The sequence below is a fragment of the Theropithecus gelada genome, chromosome 17, assembly GCF_003255815.1.
Source record: "Theropithecus gelada isolate Dixy chromosome 17, Tgel_1.0, whole genome shotgun sequence".
In the NCBI taxonomy this organism is placed as follows: domain Eukaryota; kingdom Metazoa; phylum Chordata; class Mammalia; order Primates; family Cercopithecidae; genus Theropithecus; species Theropithecus gelada.
Genome location: NC_037685.1, coordinates 39,753,012 through 39,773,065, shown reverse-complemented (window position 1 = coordinate 39,773,065; position 20,054 = coordinate 39,753,012). Strand labels below are relative to the sequence as shown.

General features: G+C 48.8%; 1 protein-coding gene across 5 annotated transcripts in view; it reads left to right on the top strand.

Moving 5' to 3' along the window:
• The first annotated feature begins 341 nt into the window (after positions 1–341).
• The window catches only part of TMTC4 (transmembrane and tetratricopeptide repeat containing 4), a 70,064-nt gene continuing 50,351 nt past the window's right edge, over positions 342–20,054 (top strand). For 4 of the 5 annotated variants that reach the window (XR_003116511.1, XM_025364582.1, XM_025364581.1 and 1 more), the window contains exons 1-5: positions 342–550; positions 6,542–6,757; positions 10,967–11,082; positions 12,113–12,329; positions 18,744–18,831. Coding sequence is in view for 4 of the 5 variants with exons in the window: in XM_025364582.1 (XP_025220367.1) it covers positions 356–550; positions 6,542–6,757; positions 10,967–11,082; positions 12,113–12,329; positions 18,744–18,831 (832 nt within the window). In the remaining variant the exon portion in view is untranslated. The remainder of the gene's footprint in view (positions 551–6,541; positions 6,758–10,966; positions 11,083–12,112; positions 12,330–18,743; positions 18,832–20,054) is intronic. The other variant, XM_025364584.1, reaches the window with a different exon arrangement.

Here is a 20,054-nt window from a genome sequence, read left to right as displayed (position 1 = left end):
GCAGTCCCAGCGCGGAAACCACCGCGCGGGCGAAGTGCGACACAGGCCAGAAATAGGGTCCCGCACGTGGACCGCGGAGGAAGAAAGAGGGCTCACCCGGGCTCTCGCAGCTAGCCTCGCCCGACCAGGCTGGTGCCGCCTCTTCCCGCCCCGGCCCCGCCTCAGCTCCGCGCCCACAACCCGGCTTCCTCCTCTCCCGCCTGGTCGGTCTGTCCCTGCGCCTCCTTCGCCGCCGACTAGCGCCCCCTGGCCTGACGTCACCGGCGCGTCCGCCAATGAGCTGAGGAGGGACTCGGCTGCGACCTGAAAGTGACGGGAGCAGCAGCCAATGGTCGGGCGGAGGGGGCGGGTCGAGATGGGTGTTGGTGGGGAGCCCGGGCGCGTGGGGAGCTGCGGGAGGCGCGGGGCGGGGGGCAGGGGCGCGGCGGGGGGGTCGAGGGGGGCGGTTCGCGGGCGGCCCCTCCCCCTGTCAGGTCCGGGCGGGCGCCTGGAGCCGCCGGAGTTTCCGCACCCGGGAGGGCGATGCGGCCGGGGCTCAGGCTCCTTGCAGGTAACGCGCGGGGCGGCCCCTGCAGGGCCGAGCGCGCCGCGGGGCTAGTGGAGTTGGACGCGGAGCCGGTGCGGGCTCCCCGCTGCTGCCGAGTCCCGAGCTCCGCACGGTGGCCCGGGCCCGGCCGCGGCGCTGCTAGAGGAGTTGGTTCCGGGACCTGAGCTGCGGCCCGGGCTGGGGTCAGGGGAGACGCGGGCCCCTGTGTGAGCTGCACACGGGACAAAGGGCGCGGTGTTGAGGCTGCGCGCCCCACCTCCCCGCGCCCCGCTCGGGCCCCTGCGCTACTCAGCCCGAGCGGAGGTCGCCGCCCCCAGCCCCTGCCTTCAGCCGCGCGGGCGCTCCTTCGGCCCGGGGGCACCCGGCGCCTGCGGCGCGTCCCCGGAGCGGCCATCTGGCCGCGGGGCCCCGCGCCTGGCCGCCAGCTGGCCGCGGCGCAGGCGATGGCTGGACACAGCCGGGCCGCTTGGCTGCTTGCCCTGGGTTCCGCGGCGGCTCCCCCACCGCGCCGCGAGCGCCTGCTACTCCATGCTCGGCTGCGGAGTGGAGCGGCGCGAGCGCGGGGCCAGCGGCCCGGGCGCCCGGGGCCACCGAGCCGCCACTTCCCGGCGTGGGCTCAGAGTTTGGGGAAGCCGAGCAGGTGGCGCAGCCACTGCCCACCTCCTGCGAACTCTGCGGGGCTTCTAGTCTTGTTGATGTTGTGACTATGGGCTGTGTGTGTGTGTTTCTTTTTTTTTTTTTTAACAACACACAAAAGAAGGGAGGAGTTAGAGGAAAGATTTAGCCACTATGAGTCATCCCACACTTCGCTCTTTCCCCGGGATAGCAAATGCATGGGGAGAATGTCTTGAGAAACAGTTATAGTAGGGACTGCCTAGGTCCCCTCCCTGTCCCCTTTCTCTGCAGTCCTGTCTGCGCCGGGCACGCCCCAGATGGAGGTGGGGTAAAATGACGGCCAGCGCACCTAGATGGGGGAAATGGCTACAAGCTAGCGAGCTGGAAACTTTCTGGGACAGTGGAGCTGTGAATATCGAACCACTCACATTCTTGCTATAGGCAGCCATGGCCCTCGTGCGCTACTGAATTATAAATGGGAAGGCCGTCGCAGCAGGACGATACCTTAGCCTTCAGTAGCATGAATTCAGCACTGCACGGAGGAGGGCGGTGGTGGTGGTTCACGCCTCTGCCTTGAGGGGCCCAGGATCGGATCAGCCAGGAAACTGCCAGGACCGGGGATGTGGGGTCACAAGTGATCATGTTCTCTAATCTGATTCCCAGAGGTGCTGTCACCTCTCAGCGTGGCAGAGGATGGCTGGCTATGTGGTTGAATGTCACAGGTGAGGTAGAAAGGCTGGGCAGAGGTCAGCAGGCCCCTGGATGCCTGGAGAGGAATATTCTTCTGTAGGTGGCTGCTGCTAATTTTTCCAAGGGGAAACATTTAGGTTTGGTGTCGCCATTCTGTTTACTGCAGTCCAGGCTGCTGTGTCAGCTGTCATTGGGTCCTCATGGTTCACAGCTGGATGACATTTGTTTTTCGCAGGTCCCTGTGTGGGGTCTTTTTGACCTTCTCACAGATAATTAATTTGTTTTAACCTGCTGAAAACAGAGGCTTGATACGAGAAGTTTGAGAAATTGTAGGATAAAGGGACCTCTGCTTTGTTCCAGATTTCAGCCCCTGTTGAGGGGCCAGTTGATTCTGTTGCAGGAGTCAGGTAGCGAGCAGAACACTGACTTCATTCCTCCCGGGTTGTGCCCTCTGCTTGGCCTGTAGCTGAGGCCACAGTGGGTCTCTCTTGTTGCTTCATAAGGTGAACTAACGATCCAGCTATGGCAGAGGAGCCAGGCGGGACATCACGTGGAGAAGAGGGACCAGAAAGTGCAAGCTAGGGCCCATCTGGAAGAAAACAGAGCATCCCTTCCTATTTCATGGCCTGAGTGTAAAAAACGGTGGAGGCTGGGCACGGTGGTTCACACCTGTAATCCCCATGCTTTGGGAGGCCGAGGCAGGAGGATCGCTTGAAGCCAGGCGTTTCAGACCAGCCTGGGCAACATGGTGAGACCCTGTCTCTACAAAAAAGTTTTTAAAATAGCCAGGCATAGTGGTATATGCCTATAGTCCCAGCTACTTGGAAGGCTGAGGTGGAAGGATCCCTTGAGCCCAGTAGAGTGAGGCTGTGATGAGCTATGATCATACCACTGCACTCCAGCCTGGGTGACAGAGTGAAACCCTGTCTCAAAAAAAAAGGGGAAGGGGTGTAGAGAGGGTGGTCCCCCATCTCTACCACCTTACTCAGACAGGGCTTCTTTTACCTGAGTGCCAAGCCTGGCTCAGGTCATTGAGGAACAGAAGTCGTTTAGTGTTAGAGGAAGGAGAGTTGGGAACAGGGTCACTGTGTATGGTTGTACAGTTTGTACTAGACACCGGACCAAGGAAGCCATGTGCCCTGGATCTGCCCAAAAGAAGGGTCTGCCTTTCTCAGTTGCACCAGGTCACCCAATGGGCTGCTGCTGGCCCTAGTGCTCAGCCCATCTGCAGGAATAAACAGTCGCAACATGGGTGTGCTCAAGACAGGCGGTCAGGGACTAGGAAGCAGCGGCTAATTTCTCCAAAATCTAACAATAATGAGAACTGGTTGTTTGCATGCATTTTCTCCCTTTAATCCTTTACCACCGCCCTCTGAAGAAAGTAGTGGTGGTACCATGTTGTGCCCAGTGAGGAAACTGATTCTTGGAAAGACTAAGCAGTTCAAGGTCGTGCAGCCGGCAGGTCCAGGTTTGTCCGTCACCAGAGCCTTTGGTCTCAACCACTGGACTAGACTGATCACTTTGCCTGGCCTTCTAACAAATTGTAGCTTTTTTTTTTTTTTTTTGCATTTCCTAGTGAAAGGCATTTTCCAAACTATTCCACTATGTACATGAACAGTAAATCCCTTGAAAGAAAAGAGCATTTGTCAGTATTTTCGGTGGCAGCAAAGATGAGGGAGGCCTTGGAGAAAGGAGAAGGAGCCCCCTGAGATAGAGAAGCAGGGGAGTCACAGCGAGGAGGGGAGAGCCAGCCAGAACTAGGAAATGATGTGGGGGCAGGGGCATTGGAGGTAGGCCAGGTTCTCTGCTGTCCCTGCAAGAGCAGAGGAGGAGATCATCTGAGATCCACTGAGTCATCCATCCAGTTGACTTCCCAAGAGTTTGGACCTGGCCTACCAGGGTACCTGGTTGATGGTACGGTCCACAGTCTACCTTATATATACTGGGGCTGTTGCTTGGAACATATTGCTTGGAACATGATTATGCTTAGAACATATTATGCTTAGAACATATATTGCTTAGAACATGACTATGCTTAGAACATAGTCATGTTCTAAGCAATCTGAGGTACGGCTGCTAATTTAGGAGCACAAAGTATTTCCTGATTTAGTATTCTACTTAGAAGGCCATTTGAACCTTGACAAACGTGTGTGAAATAATTTTCAAATATTTGGGACTGAAGCAGATAATATCCAGGCTCAGTGGTACACTCCTGTAGTCCCAGCTACTTGGGAGACTGAGGCAGGAGGATTACTTGTGCCCAAAAGTTGAATCTAGTCTGGGCAACATAGCAAGACACCATCTCCAAAAATATATTGCATGAGCCAGTAAATTCACTATTGAAACAATAAAGCAGATAACGTCAAAACCAGTTACATGACCTTTTGTCAACTCATGACTCTATTGTGCATTTCAAATTGCTATAAATTGTTTGTTTTCCTTCACAGTAATTTTCTAAATTTTCTTATTCTCTCCATGTTAAATCATAGTATCTTCCTAACTATTCAGTGTTTGGCTTTGTTGGGGTTTGTTGTGTCCGACAGGGTCTCACCCTGTTGCCCATGCTGTAGAGCTGTGGTGTGATCTCAGCTCACTGCAGCCTGGAACTCCTGGGCTCAAGCAGTACTCCCACCTCTCAGTCTCCCGAGTAGCTGGGACTGCAGCCATGCGCCTCCACACTCAGCTAATTTTTGTATTTCTTTGTAGACATGGGGTTTCACCTTGTTGCCCAGGCTGGTCTTGAACCTCTGGGCTCAAGCCATCCACCCGCCTCAGCCTCCCAAAGTGCTGGGATTACAGGTGTGAGCCATTGCAACCAGCCTTGATTTGTTGTTTTTTAAGTAGCAGGAGTAATTTCTTTAGCTGAAATGTAAGCATAGATGTTGAGGCCTGTGTGCTGACCTGTGTTATGTTTGCGTTGTAATTTAGATTCGAGAAGTGGTTTATCCTTTGACTGGAAAGGAAAAGTAGCTGCAGTATTCCCCCAGCACTTGCTGAGAGCATGCCTTACGTCAGGCTGTGAGGCTTGAGAGACAAGCAGTGAAAGAGTTGTGGCCTGTTTCATCTCTGGATTATACATCTGAGCCTCCTTCTGGCTCCTGGAAGGGGACAGCATCATCATGGAATGGTGTGTCCCGTTGCCTGTTGGATCTGTCTCCATCTTCACTCAGACAGAAGGCTATAGAAGGATGCCTGTGACTTCAGGTGGCCTATTTGGCTGGCTTTTTATTGATTCCGTGGTCTGGGGTATCCACTTAGAGATCCAGAAACAAATACATCCAAACTGTCTTCCCAATCAGGGGGCTGGGATTCTCTTTCATCTCGGCAGGAAAAGAACAGGGTCCAGGTCCCTTAGTAAAGACAGGAGCCTCGGTACCAATCAACCAGATACTAAAAGGGATTTCCCACAGAAAATCATCCTGTGCCTCTGCTTTCAGCCTTCTGGAAGAAAGTATAATAGCTGGCCTCCCCTGAGCCTTCATTACAGCCAGGCGGTGTTGGGAATCCCGTTTAACCCTCATGACAACTCTAGAAGGCAGGCACTCCTACCACCCCCCCCATTTTAGTGTTGAGGAAACAGGCCCAGAGAGGTCAAGTGAGTTGCCCAGAGGTACCCCAGGTCAGAACCAAGCAGTCTGACCCAAACCTGATCCTGGTAAGTCCAAAGAAAGCCCCTGTCCAGGATGTGGTGGGAATGGGGACAGATAAAAGTGTGAGTTTGGGGGTAGGTTGGGATTTGTTTTGGCGAATTCCAAGGCAGGAAGCTATCAGGCACCTCTCACCACTGACCGTTAAGATGCTTTCCAGAGGGCCGCAGGGGGTGGGCTCAGAGAGGAAAGAGGCTGTGCACAGGACCGCACAACTAACACATGGCAAGGATAGGGCACAGGCATCCCCGGTGAGAAACATTATGCCCATTTGAAAGAAAAGTTCAAAATAGTATATATTTTTATCTTGACTCTTTCACCAGGATTGAAGGTCATATCCTCACATCGAATAGCCTCCCTTCCTTTCCTTTGTATGGCTCAGCCTTTTCTGGGACAAGATATTGTCCCCACCAGTCATTTCCTCTATCTGTCCTCTGTGTCGAGCCACTAGCCTAGGAACCCAGCATTCGATCCTGTGCCCCGCCTTAGGGTTTCTCCATTCAACTCCCCTGTCTCTGTCTCAGAGTCTCAGCTCCCTGGCCTGTGTGCCTGAATGCTACAAATAGGCCATAAGCTCTTTCAGAAGCAGGATTGTGTTTTACACACTACCCTCTCTCCTGCCACACACGCAGTGTGCTAAAACCCAGCAATGACTATTTATTGATTTTTCTTGATTGGATGAGGTAAGATGGTAACTTCTTTTTTTTAGGCTCTGTAAACTGGTTCAAGGATGATTAAAAATGATTTGCCTTGTGGGCTTGATGAGGATACCATTAAATTCATGTTTCTAAAGGGTATTCCAGCATCAGAAACCAAAGGGCATCTGATTTGATAGATCCTGTGGTCGGGCCCAGGTATCTACATGTGTCCCGTGTGACTTTTCTGCCCACTAAAGTTTGGGAAGCACAGCTTCAAATTGTTAATGATCACATCCTATAAAATCATAGCATAAATGACTATCTAGCTGTTACTCACGGTGCCCACTGCAGAAACGGTCCTACCAGTGTTGATGAATATTTATATGGTGTTGTCTTTCCTGCAGATTCCTAACCAGCATAATGCTGGAGCCGGGGGCCACCAGCCTGCAGTTTTCAGAATGGCCGTGTTGGACACTGATTTGGATCACATTTTTCCATCTTCTGTTCTTCCTCCACTCTGGGCTAAGTTAGTAGTGGGATTGGTTGCCATTGTGTGTTTTGCACGCAGCTATGATGGAGACTTTGTCTTTGATGACTCAGAAGCTATTGTTAACAATAAGGTTTGTATCTCAACTCTCTTCTGGTAAACTTAACCGCCCACCTGTGTCTCAGTAATCATCTAAGTTTGTGTTGCATTGTTCTCCGTGGAACGTAGGTTAAGCATTGGCCTGGGCCCCAATGGTGCTCTCGATTTTTCTGTCTCTTTTCAACATCGCCTCCTTGATTTAGTGCCTTTCTTATTGCTGTCACCAAGGTTCCGAACCCCTGCCTGAGCTCAGACATTCCCCTCAAGAGCCCCAGTCCCCATATGGATCAAAGAGGCCGTTCTTCTAAGATGACAAGGCAAGGGTATTGCAGGGCATTGCAGACTTAGTATTTCAGATTTTGTGAAACATTTCCACAGTTGTTCAAAAAAAAAAAAAAAAAAACCCATCATGCATTTGCTGCAGTGATGGACGGGTGCGATCACCTGCCAGAAGGTGCGTCTTCAGCAGCAGGCAGGGAGCTGGCTGCCGCTTTGTCCTTCTCCGAGACTGTCAGGACAGCCTGCTGACAGCTGCTGGGGCAAGAGGAATGTGCTGCCAATGGGCGCTGCAGTTCCTGCTTGTTTGGTGTTCGGAGAGTCAGTTTTGCTGGACTTGCAGAATCCCAGTCAATTTTGCTTACCAGTGGTTGCTATGTATCAGTGCAGGAAAAATGGTAATCTTTTTCCACTCCCTACCCGGAGTTAGGGCAAAAGAAAGAGGTTTGTGGGAAAAGATGAAAAAGATTCAAGCAGGCTACAAACCAGAGCAAGAAATGCAGAGGCAAGCAAGACCCAGAGGAGAAAGAACTCGGAAATGGCACAAGTTAGTCTCTCGACTATCTATTACTCAGAAGATATTTTCTGTGTGTTCCTTAGCCAGTGAAGAAGACTTGGAGGAAAATACACATTTAGCTCCCTGCTAGATATAATTAGAGCAACTCTTTGTAACACTGTTGAATGCTCTTAAAAATCTAAAGTCATGGATTCTACCAAATAAGTGGAAAGTCATTTTCATGCTGAAAATGTTGAGAACTCTCTCTGTGACAAGCATGTATTGTATGGGGGGGAACATGACTGATTTGCGTATATTTATTTGTGACATAATATTGCAATTGATCTCCATTTTGATGGCACAGACTAGATCATTGTTAATGGGTTTTTGTTGTTGTTGTTGTTGTTGAGACAGTCTTGCTCTGTTGCCCAGGTTAGAGTGCAGTGTCACAATCTTGGCTCACTGCAACCTCCGCCTCCAGGGTTCAAGCAATTCTCCTGCCTCAGTCTCCCAAGTAGCTGGGACTACAGGCATCCCATGCCTGGCTAATTTTTGTATTTTTTGGTAGAGATGGGGTTTCACCATGTTGCCAGGCTGGTCTCGAACTCCTGACCTCAGATGATCTGCCTACTTTGGCCTCCCAAAGTGCTGGGATTACAGGCATGAGCCACCACACCCGGCCAATGTTTATTTTTAATTCAAGTTCTTCATTTGTAATTTTCCTCAAATTCACTCAGCAGTTACTGTAGATGATTCTGTTTCAGTTCTTTTTTAAACCATGCTTAAAAGAACTAAGTAAGTCTACACAGCTATGTCAAACTGGTGGCTTTTTCATGAGGTGGGGACAAAGTCTTACTCTGTTGCCCAGGCTGGAGTGCAGTGGTGCAGTCATAGTTCGCTGCAGCCTCCAATGCCTGGGCTCAAGTCATCCTCCCTTCTTAGCCTCCCGAGTAGCTAGGATTACAGTCATGCACCACCACGCGCAGCTGATTTTTAAAATTTTTTGTAGAGACAGAGTCTCACTGTGTTGCCCGGCTGATCTCAAACTCCTGGCCTGAAGTGATGCTCCCACCTTGGCCTCCCAAAGTGCTGGGATTACAAGCACAAGCCACCATGCCCAGCACAGATTGGTGGCTTAATGGCCACAGAATTGTTTTTCTCACAAAGATAGAGTTTTATTATTTAAATTCCATTATTCGTTTTGGTGAGAATATCTTGACTCTTCCATGTGTGAAGCAGAAGACATATAAAGTCTTAATTCAGAAACCATGTTGAAAAATATTGGTCAGCTAGGAAGAACAAAAACACGAGCCGTGTTGTGTGTGGAGGCCCTGGTGTCTGGGTGTAATTCTCGTTCCTTCTGTGGGTGAGGCAGATGAAGCCATTTCGTGGTTCTGCTGAGCATGGTCTTGGCAGTGTTTTTGGGAGCATCACACTGTGCCCCTTTTGTTAACTTGCTAGCCCTCCCTTTTTCTTTTCCTAGTTAATGAAAGGCACTCCTCCATTCATTGGCACTGTGCCTACAGTAATGTGAAACAGGCTGTTACTGGATTTTAGTGATGTTAGAGACTGTTTTCCAGATGCTTCCTTGCCGTGTGGAGTTGCCTTTTTTGTTCCTTGAGATGATGATCTTTGAGACAGTGGAGTTAGGGGGAATTTTAGACACAATACATTTTTTCCATAAATCATTATGCGGAAGAATTGACCTTTCTTTCTGTAGCACACCCTGCTGTGGAGGCTCCACCTAATCAAATATTTAGAGCCTCGTTGGTGTTCATTTCCTGTTCAAAGGGAGGAAAAGATCCTCCACCCAAGCCCCTCACAGCTGACCGGGTGCTTCTGTAAGAGTGTAGAAGAAGGTAGGTTTCCACGCTTGTCACTGAGTCAACGAAGGGAGCAGGTGACTCACACGACCTTCACAGAATCTCTAACCCATTCTCGGGGAGTGGTCAGTGCACTCCTGGCCTCTGAAGCTGATCACTGTGGAAGCAAATGTCACCCTTAACAGTGGACATTGGTGACCAGCTTTGCATCTGTCACCTCTTTTCAAGCCTTTTCCTTTGAGTCAGCAAGCGCTTAAGTCGCAAGTGCCGAGCTGCACGGTGGGTGTGGACCTTTATTGCTCTTTGGGGCCACCCATCATTTGACCCATTTCTGTTTGGGGCATTCTTAGGTGCTCAGAAGACGATTTGATTAGGGAACTGGCACAGATGGGCTGTCCCGTCAGGTGCGCCCACCTGTTGGAGTTAGGAACTGGTCACGTGAGGTGGGGGCCCAGAGGCAGCCGGGCAGTCTCTGCGAGGTGCCCGGGGCATGATGGGTGGCTTTGCTCCTGCCATGTGGCCCTGCCCTGGCTTTCCAGGCCACAGGGGACTCTGTGAGCTGCACACTGCCCTTTGAAGAATTCCCTTTTTGTTTAAATTAATCAGAGTTTGGTTATTGCAATGAAGAATCTTGACTGACAACCCAGGGAAATGATCAGCATGTTGTTATTTCTAGTCCCTAAAACATTGGTTTAATTACGCTTTAAAGAGAAAGTTAATCTGTCATTTTTCTTACTTACTCCACCACAGTGCCTTGTTTGCCTCTCTTCTCTTTAGACACAATTTAAGCCATCTACTTTCATCTTTTAAATGTAAAAAAAATGCATTTTAAGCATCTGTAGTATAGTACCAAATTAAACTACCTCAGCAGTAAGACAGGTATAGAGTTTTTTTAATATTGAGTGATTTTTCTCTGTAAAAATTAAGGATTTTTTCCTGATTTCATAGTCTGCTAGCTCATGATCAAAAATGGAAACTTACGAAAATATGTTTATCCAGTTTTGTGTTTTAACTGGGACATTTTGGTAAGTTACCCTATTTATTAGATGTGAGAAGTTAATAGTGATCTTATTTAGCTGTGTGGTCCACTTATATTTGACACATATTAAGCACCTTCTGTATATAGCCAGCAAACCCAGATGTGGCCCAGTCCTCGTGGAGCCCAGTCTAGTGGCACAGACAAATAGTCATGTGACTGTAAGTCGCCAGGGTGCCACGCACTGCTTGACAGGGTGAGATGCCCAGAGACCCATGGAAGAGGGACGGGATCAGCTCAGGAAGGGCAGAGCTGGGCAGCTGGGAGATGAATGGCGGGAGGAGTTGAGCCGTGAAGAGTTGAGGGTGACTGTCCCGGGACGACCCGCACATGCAGAGCCTCTGGGTTGGGAGCTGGCAGGAACACAGCACCAGAGACATGGGCCTGCAGAGTTCAGGGGAAGCTGTTGGTCCCAGGAGGGTGAAAGCTGATCGGTGTTTGAAGCCCGGTGGGGTGAGCCCATGTGTAGTTTGAGATGATCAACATAGAGAACCTGCTGGGCGCAGCAGCCCCGCTAGGAGGCCTGACTGCATCCCGGGTGAGAGATGGAGGAGCTTGGCTTAGGGCTGGTGGGAGACCCTTGTCCAGAACGTCCCCTTTGTGTCCCTGCAGGACCTCCAAGCAGAAACGCCCCTTGGGGACCTGTGGCACCATGACTTCTGGGGCAGTAGACTGAGCAGCAACACCAGCCACAAGTCCTACCGGCCTCTCACCGTCCTGACTTTCAGGTAAGCCGTGACATCGAAGGGCCTGGGAAGGTCACTCCCGGCTTGTGTGTGACATTGGAGACAGGTGTGTGTCAGCAGGCTCTCAGCATTCAGGAGTCCAGTCAGTGACTCAGGTGGGGTCTGAGCTGCTCACATACATGGATGTCTGGGTGCAGAGAAGGCGAGCGGGGCCCCTGTGAAGGACGGCATGCACATGGGTGGTGGTTCATAGTTTTCTCAGTTCTTGGAGGTTTGACCCTTTGCTGGTTAACACCAATGGAATAATATGAGTGAAAGCGACATGAGGCCTGTGATGAAACTTATCTTTTTCACTACAGAAATAAATAAGGTATAAGTCTTCCTACTGTTACCAAGTCAATATGCAAAAGCAAGATGCAGCTTGCAAACAATCCCCCCTCCATTAAACAGGGAGCCACTTGCACTGAATAGATGCATTCACCTCACAAAGGTTCTCGTCCATACCTGCTTCTCGGGTGCATTTAAACACTTGTGTGTAGACGTCCCACAGGAGCGTAGGAGTGATGAATTGGAACCACCAGCAGCTGAGAAGCAGTCAGACTAGGAATCCCTGCCAGCGGAGGGTGTTCCGCTGGGGGAAGGCTGGTGGGCGTACTGATAAGGAGCCCTTTGGAGGATAAGCAAGGTATAAGACTCTCTTAAATCCAGGTCCCTAGGGGGTAGCCATGAGTAATGTGTGGAATATTGTATCTTCCTGGAATGCAGCCTTGCCCCTTCTGCATGTAAAACATCGTCTAGCTTTCCTTTCGATTTTCCTCTGCAAGTTGCTTCAGTGCCACTCGCCTTGGACACATCCATTTCATCCCTTTTTCCCTGTAGTTACATTCCCACCTTTTCCACAGCCTTCTTAGCTCAACAGGCATTATTTATCTTGGCTATTTTTATCAAGCTGGCACAAAGTCTTCCACTTCTCCTTTTAGTATTTCCACACACAAGCCTTCCCCTCCAGACCGTTGCCATTTCTTGCCGCTTGCCGCTGCACATGTACCCTGAACTCCCTGTGTTTCTGCAGGATTAACTACTACCTCTCGGGAGGCTTCCACCCCGTGGGCTTTCACGTGGTCAACATCCTTCTGCACGGTGGCATCTCTGTCCTCATGGTGGATGTCTTCTCGGTTCTGTTTGGCGGCCTGCAGTACACCAGTAAAGGCCGGAGGCTGCACCTCGCCCCCAGGGCATCCCTGCTGGCTGCGCTGCTGTTTGCTGTCCATCCTGTGCACACCGAATGTGTAAGTGTCGTCTGCACGAGGCATCTGTATGCACGTGAGAAGTGATGTGACACCCCCGTGTCGCCTGGTTTCCTAAAACAGGCTCCCTTTATGTGCCCATCTTGGTTCCAGAGCTGGAGAAAGTCTACTCCACAGTATACTCTAGAAATAGAAAGGACACTACATAAATACCCTGCCAGACATTTGAAACAATTCTGTCTGGGGCAGAGACATCTCTCTGGTGAAACAAAATGCAGAGCACCATATTGGTGGAGACTGTGTAATAAGGTATGGTGTGATCTCTGCTGATACTTTCTGTTGAGCTTCTAGGATAACACCAGCGGTGAAGGCACGGATGTTAAATATTGCCGGGCTTTGGGGTCTGAAGTTCAGCGGCTAAGAACTATTCTCCAATGGAGGGTCTGATGCAGTGTTTCTGTGTTCGCTGACAGTTTTATGATTTATAAAATCCTTTCTTGGACTTAACATGATTGTTACGAAAACGCTGTGACATCACCTGGGCTAATATAACCGTTTCCACTTTAGGAATGAGGGAAAGGCCTGGGGGGATAAAAATTTATCCAGGGTGAGGAGCAAGTGGATGTCGGGCAGGACTTAAATTCTGGGCTTCCCCAGCCTCCACTGAGGAGATGCTGACATAGTTGGTGTTGAACTGGAAAGTGGTGCCCGTGCCCTGCTGGGGAGCTGCTCGTGAAGCCTCTCCACCCTCCTCCTCCTCACCCTGTGTGATCCTCTCCCCAAGGTGATCAGGCAGCTCTGGTGGGTGCCCACCCTCCTGGAGGCTACGTCTCCATCCCATCGAGCTGCCTCTGTGTATTTGGAATAGGCTGTGCTGGGATTTCACTAGACATTTGTGAAGTTTTCAGGAACCACCCGCTGCACCACCACATGGACCCTTTGAAAATGCAAAAGGCAGCATGTTTGCTGAGGGACGAGATTTGACTCGAGTCATTCATTCTGTGAGCACGAAGTGCATAAAATAATCACATACACTTTATAACTTCCCTCACGGTAGAGTTCTCATTTCATCGGGATTGAAATCTCTACATTTAACCAGTTGCATGTTGCTTCTTGGAGTTTCAAGATGCTGAGCAGAAGTCCTGTTTTTAGCATCTGACTTTATTAAACTGTCTGTTCACTCCAGTATCAGGAGTGTTGTGGAGTTGTTATCACACCCTCCTCCTGATATCTTTTTAAATCTTTATTTTTTACCTCAGCAAATTCAGAGGACGTTAAGGGCTGGATAGGCTGGGGACTGCTGTGTAAAAATTTAGTTATAAGCTCTTTATAGATAACTGTGACTGAATTAGACTTTGTTTCAATCCGAGTTCTCTCTGGGACCCAGACATAGTGTAGCCAGTGGTCCTGAATAAGGGACTGGAAGACAGGGACTCACTGGAGAAGTTCTGGTTCTGTCGTCCTTCTCATCTAATTTAGTGTGATCTCAAAAGCAAAATAATACTTGAATTATTAGCCAAGGAAAGTTTTCTAAAATTCTCATTTTAAATATTCAGAATTTGATTTATAAAAAGGTTTCAAGTGCCAACAAGTATAACAGTGTGCTTACACACGTACACACTCACACACACACATTCTCTCTCACACACACTCACACTCCAGATAAATGTACCCTGGGAACATGTAATCTTAAAAGTCCACATTCTAGATGGTTAAAAGGAAACTGAGGCAGACTAGCTCTAGGAGAAAAAGGAGTATTTGAAAAACCTCTATCTCTTCCCCTCCCCACCATGACATCCACTCAAACTCAGATTTCAAGAAATACTTGCGGATAATTAAGAGTTAGCGTTGGAAGACAGATATTTTGTATGTTTACCTTTCAGTGTTTCCGCAGATAGTATTCAGTTTCCTTCTGTCTGCATTCCCCTGTTATCTCCTACCCTGCAGTTAAAAATTCCAGCTCTAGGCCAGGCACAGGGGCTCACACCCATAATCGCAGCACTTTGGGAGGCCGAGGCAGGTGGATCACTTGAGGTGAGGAGTTCCAAACCAGCCTGGCCAACATGGCGAAACCCCATCTCTACTAAAAATACAAAAACGAGCTGGGCATGGTGGTGCACACCTGTAGTCCCAGCTACTCGAGAGGATGAGGCAGGAGAATCGCTTGAACCCAGGAGGCAGAGGCTGCAGTGAGCTAAGACCATGCCACTGCACTCCAGCCTGGGCAACAGAGCAAGACTCTGTCTAAAAAAAAAAAAAATTCCAGCTTTAAAAACATGCAAAGAATGGAACACCCAAGGAAACGGGTGGCAGGCGAGCTCCTCCTAGGTGTTCAGCGAGGAGCCAGTCCCGCTTTCTGGCCGGCAGAGCCAGCAGCCTGAATCATGGCCTTGGGCACAGCAGCCCCAGCCACATTGATCCCTGTGGGATGAGGACAATGGGGATTTGGTTAGTAAACTGCCTCAGTTTACCCCATTTGTCTCAGTGTACATTTATTAAGAGACAGTAATAGCAGTATAGGCCCCTGCAGGTTTTAGTGACATGAATTTCTTTTTTTTTTTTTCTTTTTTTCTTTTTTCTTTTTTGATACACAGTCTTACTCTGTCACCTAGGCTGGAGTGCGGTGGCGCAATCTTGGCTCACTGCAACCTGCACCTCCCAGGTTCAAATGATTCTCCTCCCTCAGCCTCCCGATTAACTAGGACTACAGGCGTGCACCACCACACCTGGCTAATTTTTGTATTTTTAGTAGAGATGGGGTTTCACCATGATGGACAGGCTGGTGTCAAACTCTTGGCCCCAAGTGATCCACCTGCCTCAGCTTCCCAAAGTGCTGGGATTAGAGGCATGAGCCAGTGCACCTGGCCTAACATGAATTTCATTATATTAACATTTACATTAATATGTTTTAGGTCTTTACACTCTCCAACATTTCACACTGAAAATGATTTTGCCCACTGCAAATAAGCACCTGAATTTTCCGGTCTTCTAGGGTGATCAGCCGTCTCGTGTGCCTGAGATTGAGAGGGTTCTGGGACTGGGGACTTTCCATTTGAAAGCAATGACAGCCGGGCAACTAGGGATGACTTGGGCACCCCACAGTCTTGCCCCCTCCTGGTCTCCGCTTGGTGATGCTGTAATTGCAGTCAGTGTTTTGTGCTCCTCAACTGACAGGAGTGTCTGTCTTTTTCTAATGAGCCACCGCACATTGCTGAGTGGTTTGTAGACACCCAAAGCCTCTGATAGGCCAGTCCCCACTGCAGAGAGGAGAGTCTGGGAGGGCCACACAGCCCCTGGTCTGCTGGTGGCTCTTCAGCTCTGTGTGGCCATCAGCAGGAGGATCCCAGTGCTTCCCTGAGGACAGAAGTGGCTTGTATGGGCTTTACTTTTTATTTTCCTCAGAGTGTTGGGGAAGATTTCACTTTGTCTGAATTCCAACATCAAGGAAAGAAGCTCGGGCCCCCTTAAGAGTTCTTCCTGTAGCCGGGTGTGGTGGTGTGCGCCTGGAGTCCCAGCTACTTGGGAAGCTGAGGTAGGAGGACTGCTCAAGCCCAGGAGTTTGAGGCTGCAGTGAGCTATGATCACGCCAGTGCACTCCAGCCTGGAAAACAGAGTGAGACCCTGTCTCTGAAAGTGAAAAATGAAACAAAATGTTTAAAAAGAGTTCTGTCTATCTAATGAACCCAGACTTTAATCCAGAAGGAAGTTTCCCCACCCCCCTAATTCCTTTTCATGGCCCCCATGCAAATTGTACCTATTGGGGAAACTGATACCACCTGCTTTATGGATTCAGAGGGATTGCAGTGATTTCTCCAGAAAACTCTGAGTGTTTCACGTTATTTGTGAGAAAAAAAAAATAGCCTTTGTAGAAAAGTTTGCCTAAAAATACATATTATGCAAATATCAGAAAAGGAAAAGAAAATGTTTTCTTGCTTATGTACATTCTCAAACAGTGATTGGATACAGTCCCTCCTTGGGTAGCTTTTTAACAGTCTTTTAGTGAAATCTCTCTTAATTACTATGCCAAAAACATTCATTGTAAATACTAAATGCTGTCTTGCTTTAAAACACTTCCCATACTTTAAAAATTTTGTTTTTCTTTATGTCAAGGAACATAATGTACATTGCTTAAAGTCGTGGGATGGTCTTCGACAATTAGCAGAAAGAAACATTTCTGTAAAATTAAGCTTTTGATGTTTATATTTCATTTTTGGTGGTTCTTCAGATCTACCCTAGCCATCCAGATAGCAAGTGGTTTAGGCAGCCTGGCCCTCCTGGCCCCTAGCCCTAGTATTTTTCCAAACCACTTCCTTCCCCCTCTCTCACCTCACTTCCGCTTGGTCTCTGACACCTGCTCCCCCTGTTTCCTGTGACCCTGTTCTCTGTGGTCTCCTTCAGACAGGCTTGTCTGGCTCGGCGTTCCTTGCTTTCTCTTCTCCAAAGGGTTGGGATTCCAGTCCATCCCGAGGTGCTGTAGATAGCCACAGCTCTAAGATGCTCCTGTCTCCTCTTGTGTCCTCCTGGCATGAGGACCACAGAGCCAGGATGCTGCAGCTGCCTCCTCACTCACCCAGGGCTGTGGAGATGACACCTGAGCTTCTGCATCCTTTGTCCTTTGCCTTTCTGCTACTCTTGTTCATAGACACACCCCATAGGACCCACTGGGGAACTCACAGTGAGCCGCACCCACGCTGTACCAGGCTCTGTTCTGTGTGGCTCCATCTCTGACTATTTTACTGTGTCCCTGATGGAGTGAGTTTCCAGCCCTGAGTATTCCAGAGCTCTCACTGTATATTCATTTCATTCATAAAGCAATTGGATTGTTCCCCTCCAGCATACTGGCATACTTGTTCCAGATCTGTTAAGCCTTTGTTTTGTCCCTAGCTTCCTTCTCGGTAGCGTTTGTGTGTGTGTAGTGTTCGTTGGGTGGATTTATCAGCTTATTCAATCTTCCCAACCATCACCTAACACCATAGGCTGCCACGTACGCATCATCGGGAGGTCACAGTTACAGTGACAAATGGTCCTTGGCATTTCATGTATAACCGGTGTAGGGGAATCTGCTCCTAAAAGACATTCTTTTTTAGCTACTGACTGCATGTGAACTTGAGAATCACATGTAAATATAGTAATTTCATAGTCAGTGTATATTTTCTTATCTTGATTTATAGAAAAGTCCTTTATTCTACAGCTCATATATCACATCCCCATCCTCTGGGAAGGGATTAACCTACCAGCCTTTAAAGTGATACCTGGACAATCACAGCAGAAGCTTTGGTCCATGTCACATTCAGGTGCCAGCTAGTAAAGAATCCCACCTAAACTGGTCCAGTACCTACCCCTGGGTGGAATTCTGTGTCTTTCATCACCGTACAGCATTGGGAGAACAATGACTGGAGTCATCAGCCTGAAAGAAAGAAACACATAGTTTATATTGCTTCATTCTCACTGAGGAAAGGAAGGGCAGAGTCACCATGTGGAAAATGTGAGAAAGAAATGGCAGAAATTGTATTCTGTGCTCATCCTACTTGTTAATCACTCTTGAAGCATTCGGCTTTCCAGGTTAACCCACTTAATCAGTTTTGGTCTGAAGGGAAAAAAAGGGGCAGAGGCAGCTTTGAAGGATTACTCCTGTGTCTTTTTCTATCGGCAGGACGGCTTTTCACACTTCTCTCGCACCTTTATGTCCTTCGTGTTTCCAATCACATTTTATTTTTTAAATGTCATGCCCTTTGAGCTGATAACATTTTCCAATTGAAAATCCACTTTGTGACCTCAGAAGACTGTCTTTGGAGCTCTTGGGTATCGTGTGTTAAAGAACACAGCTCACAGCTTTTACGGCACACACATATCGCCGTCTGTGTCCAGCAGAGTAGCTAGCAGCAGGTTCAAACCAATCCGCTGTTCTCTTGAAGCAGTTAAATCAAGTCCTGCACCCAAAAGGAAGGAGAGAACCGATTGTAAGATAACACCAAGCACCGTTGCACAGCTACATTGTGTATTTATTTTAATATGTGGCAGAGTCTGGGAAGTTTCTTGTTTTATATGTCTAAAGAATTTTGGTTTTGGCCAGGCACAATGGCTCACACCTGTAATCCCAGCACTTTGAGAGGCAGAGGTGGGTGGATCGCTTGAGCCCAGGAGTTCAAGACCAGTGTGGTCAACATGGTGAAACCCCGCCTCTACAAAAAATACAAACATTAACCAGCTGTGGTGGTGTGCTGGTGTGCGCCTGTGCTCCCAGCTACTCAGGAGACTGAGATGGAAGAATTGCTTGAGCCCAGGGGGTTTGAGGCTACAGTGAGCCAAGATCACACCACTGCACTCCAGCCTGGGTGGCAGAGTGAGACCCCGTCTCAAAAAAAAAAAAAAAAAAAAAATTGTTGTGTCTCCTAAGTTTAGGATTTGCTTAAATGTGTTTTATGTAATTCTTTGTTTTCTTCCCCCTCTTTTAAGGTTGCTGGTGTTGTCGGCCGTGCAGACCTCCTGTGTGCCCTGTTCTTCTTGTTGTCTTTCCTTGGCTACTGTAAAGCATTTAGAGAAAGTAAGCATTCCGTTTGCCTTCTTAATTTTCCACCTTCTTAATGTTTTTGTCCTGTTGAGCAGCGTCTTAACAGGTGGGAAAGAATCCATCTATATGAGTGTGTCACTCTGAGGGGATGTGGACCAGAGGATGCATAAACTCTCTTTAGATATGTATGTCTGTTTGCGCCATCACTGTTTCCATAATGCAAAGCTCTGACATTGGTGTTCACACTGTGGCCTATCCTATTGGGTATTGAGACCAAGAGCAGAAGCAGCAGCAGGATTGAGTTTTGCTATTTTATTTCCTGCAAAATTATAGGATTGCGAATGATTCCAGGACAGCCTTTCCTGTTTTGATGTTCTAGGTATTTATTGCCCAGCTGTCCTTCCACAGCTTCCAAAGGTGGCTTGGAAAGAGCCAGGGAGATTTTTCATACACTGTCCCTCCTTCATCCCATCCTGTCCAGACTGAACCCAGGCTCAGGCCCTGTCTTGGAGCACCTGCGACTGCACTAAGGTGCAGTAGAAAAGTGACCCCAGTGGCCCTAGCCTGTGCCAATACCCACTCAGGGCATGGGTACACACAACCACACCCACCCCCTTTTATTATTATTACTTTATCATGCCTGGATAAAACCACCACTTCTTCCCATCGCTTGTCAGTTTTCTGATACATTAGAGAGTTTGGGGACAGCTGAGCAGAACGGCTTCAAGTATTGAGAATAGTGGTGGTGACTTTTCTTCCTGTAGCTTAGCAATAATGCACTTCAGTCTCTCCCTGGGGTGGGGGTCTCCCCACCTGTGATGATTATAAATCTCCCAAGAGACACGCAGCCGCCAGAGACCTGGCAAGGTTGCATCGGCTGGCCCTATAATGAATTCAGTACTGTCGTGTAGCTCTTCATGAGACAGTGAATCAGGAACAGGACTGGGAGGGAGGGGTACCTTCACTGCCTCACTGTTAAGATTCACTACAGATAATGGTTCTTCCTTTTCAAAAGTTGGCAATTAAATCTGAATTTACAGATACAGATGATAACAGTTTATCAGAAATCATATTTTTCCTGAAGAAAATTAAAAATTAGGAGTTGTGGGCCCGGCACGGTGGGTCACGCCTGTAATCTCAGCACTTAGGGAGGCCGAGGTGGGCAGATCCCTTGAGGTCAGGAGTTCGAGACCAGCCTGGCCAACATGGAGAAACCCCGTCTCTACTACAAGTACAAACATTAGCCAGGCGTGGTG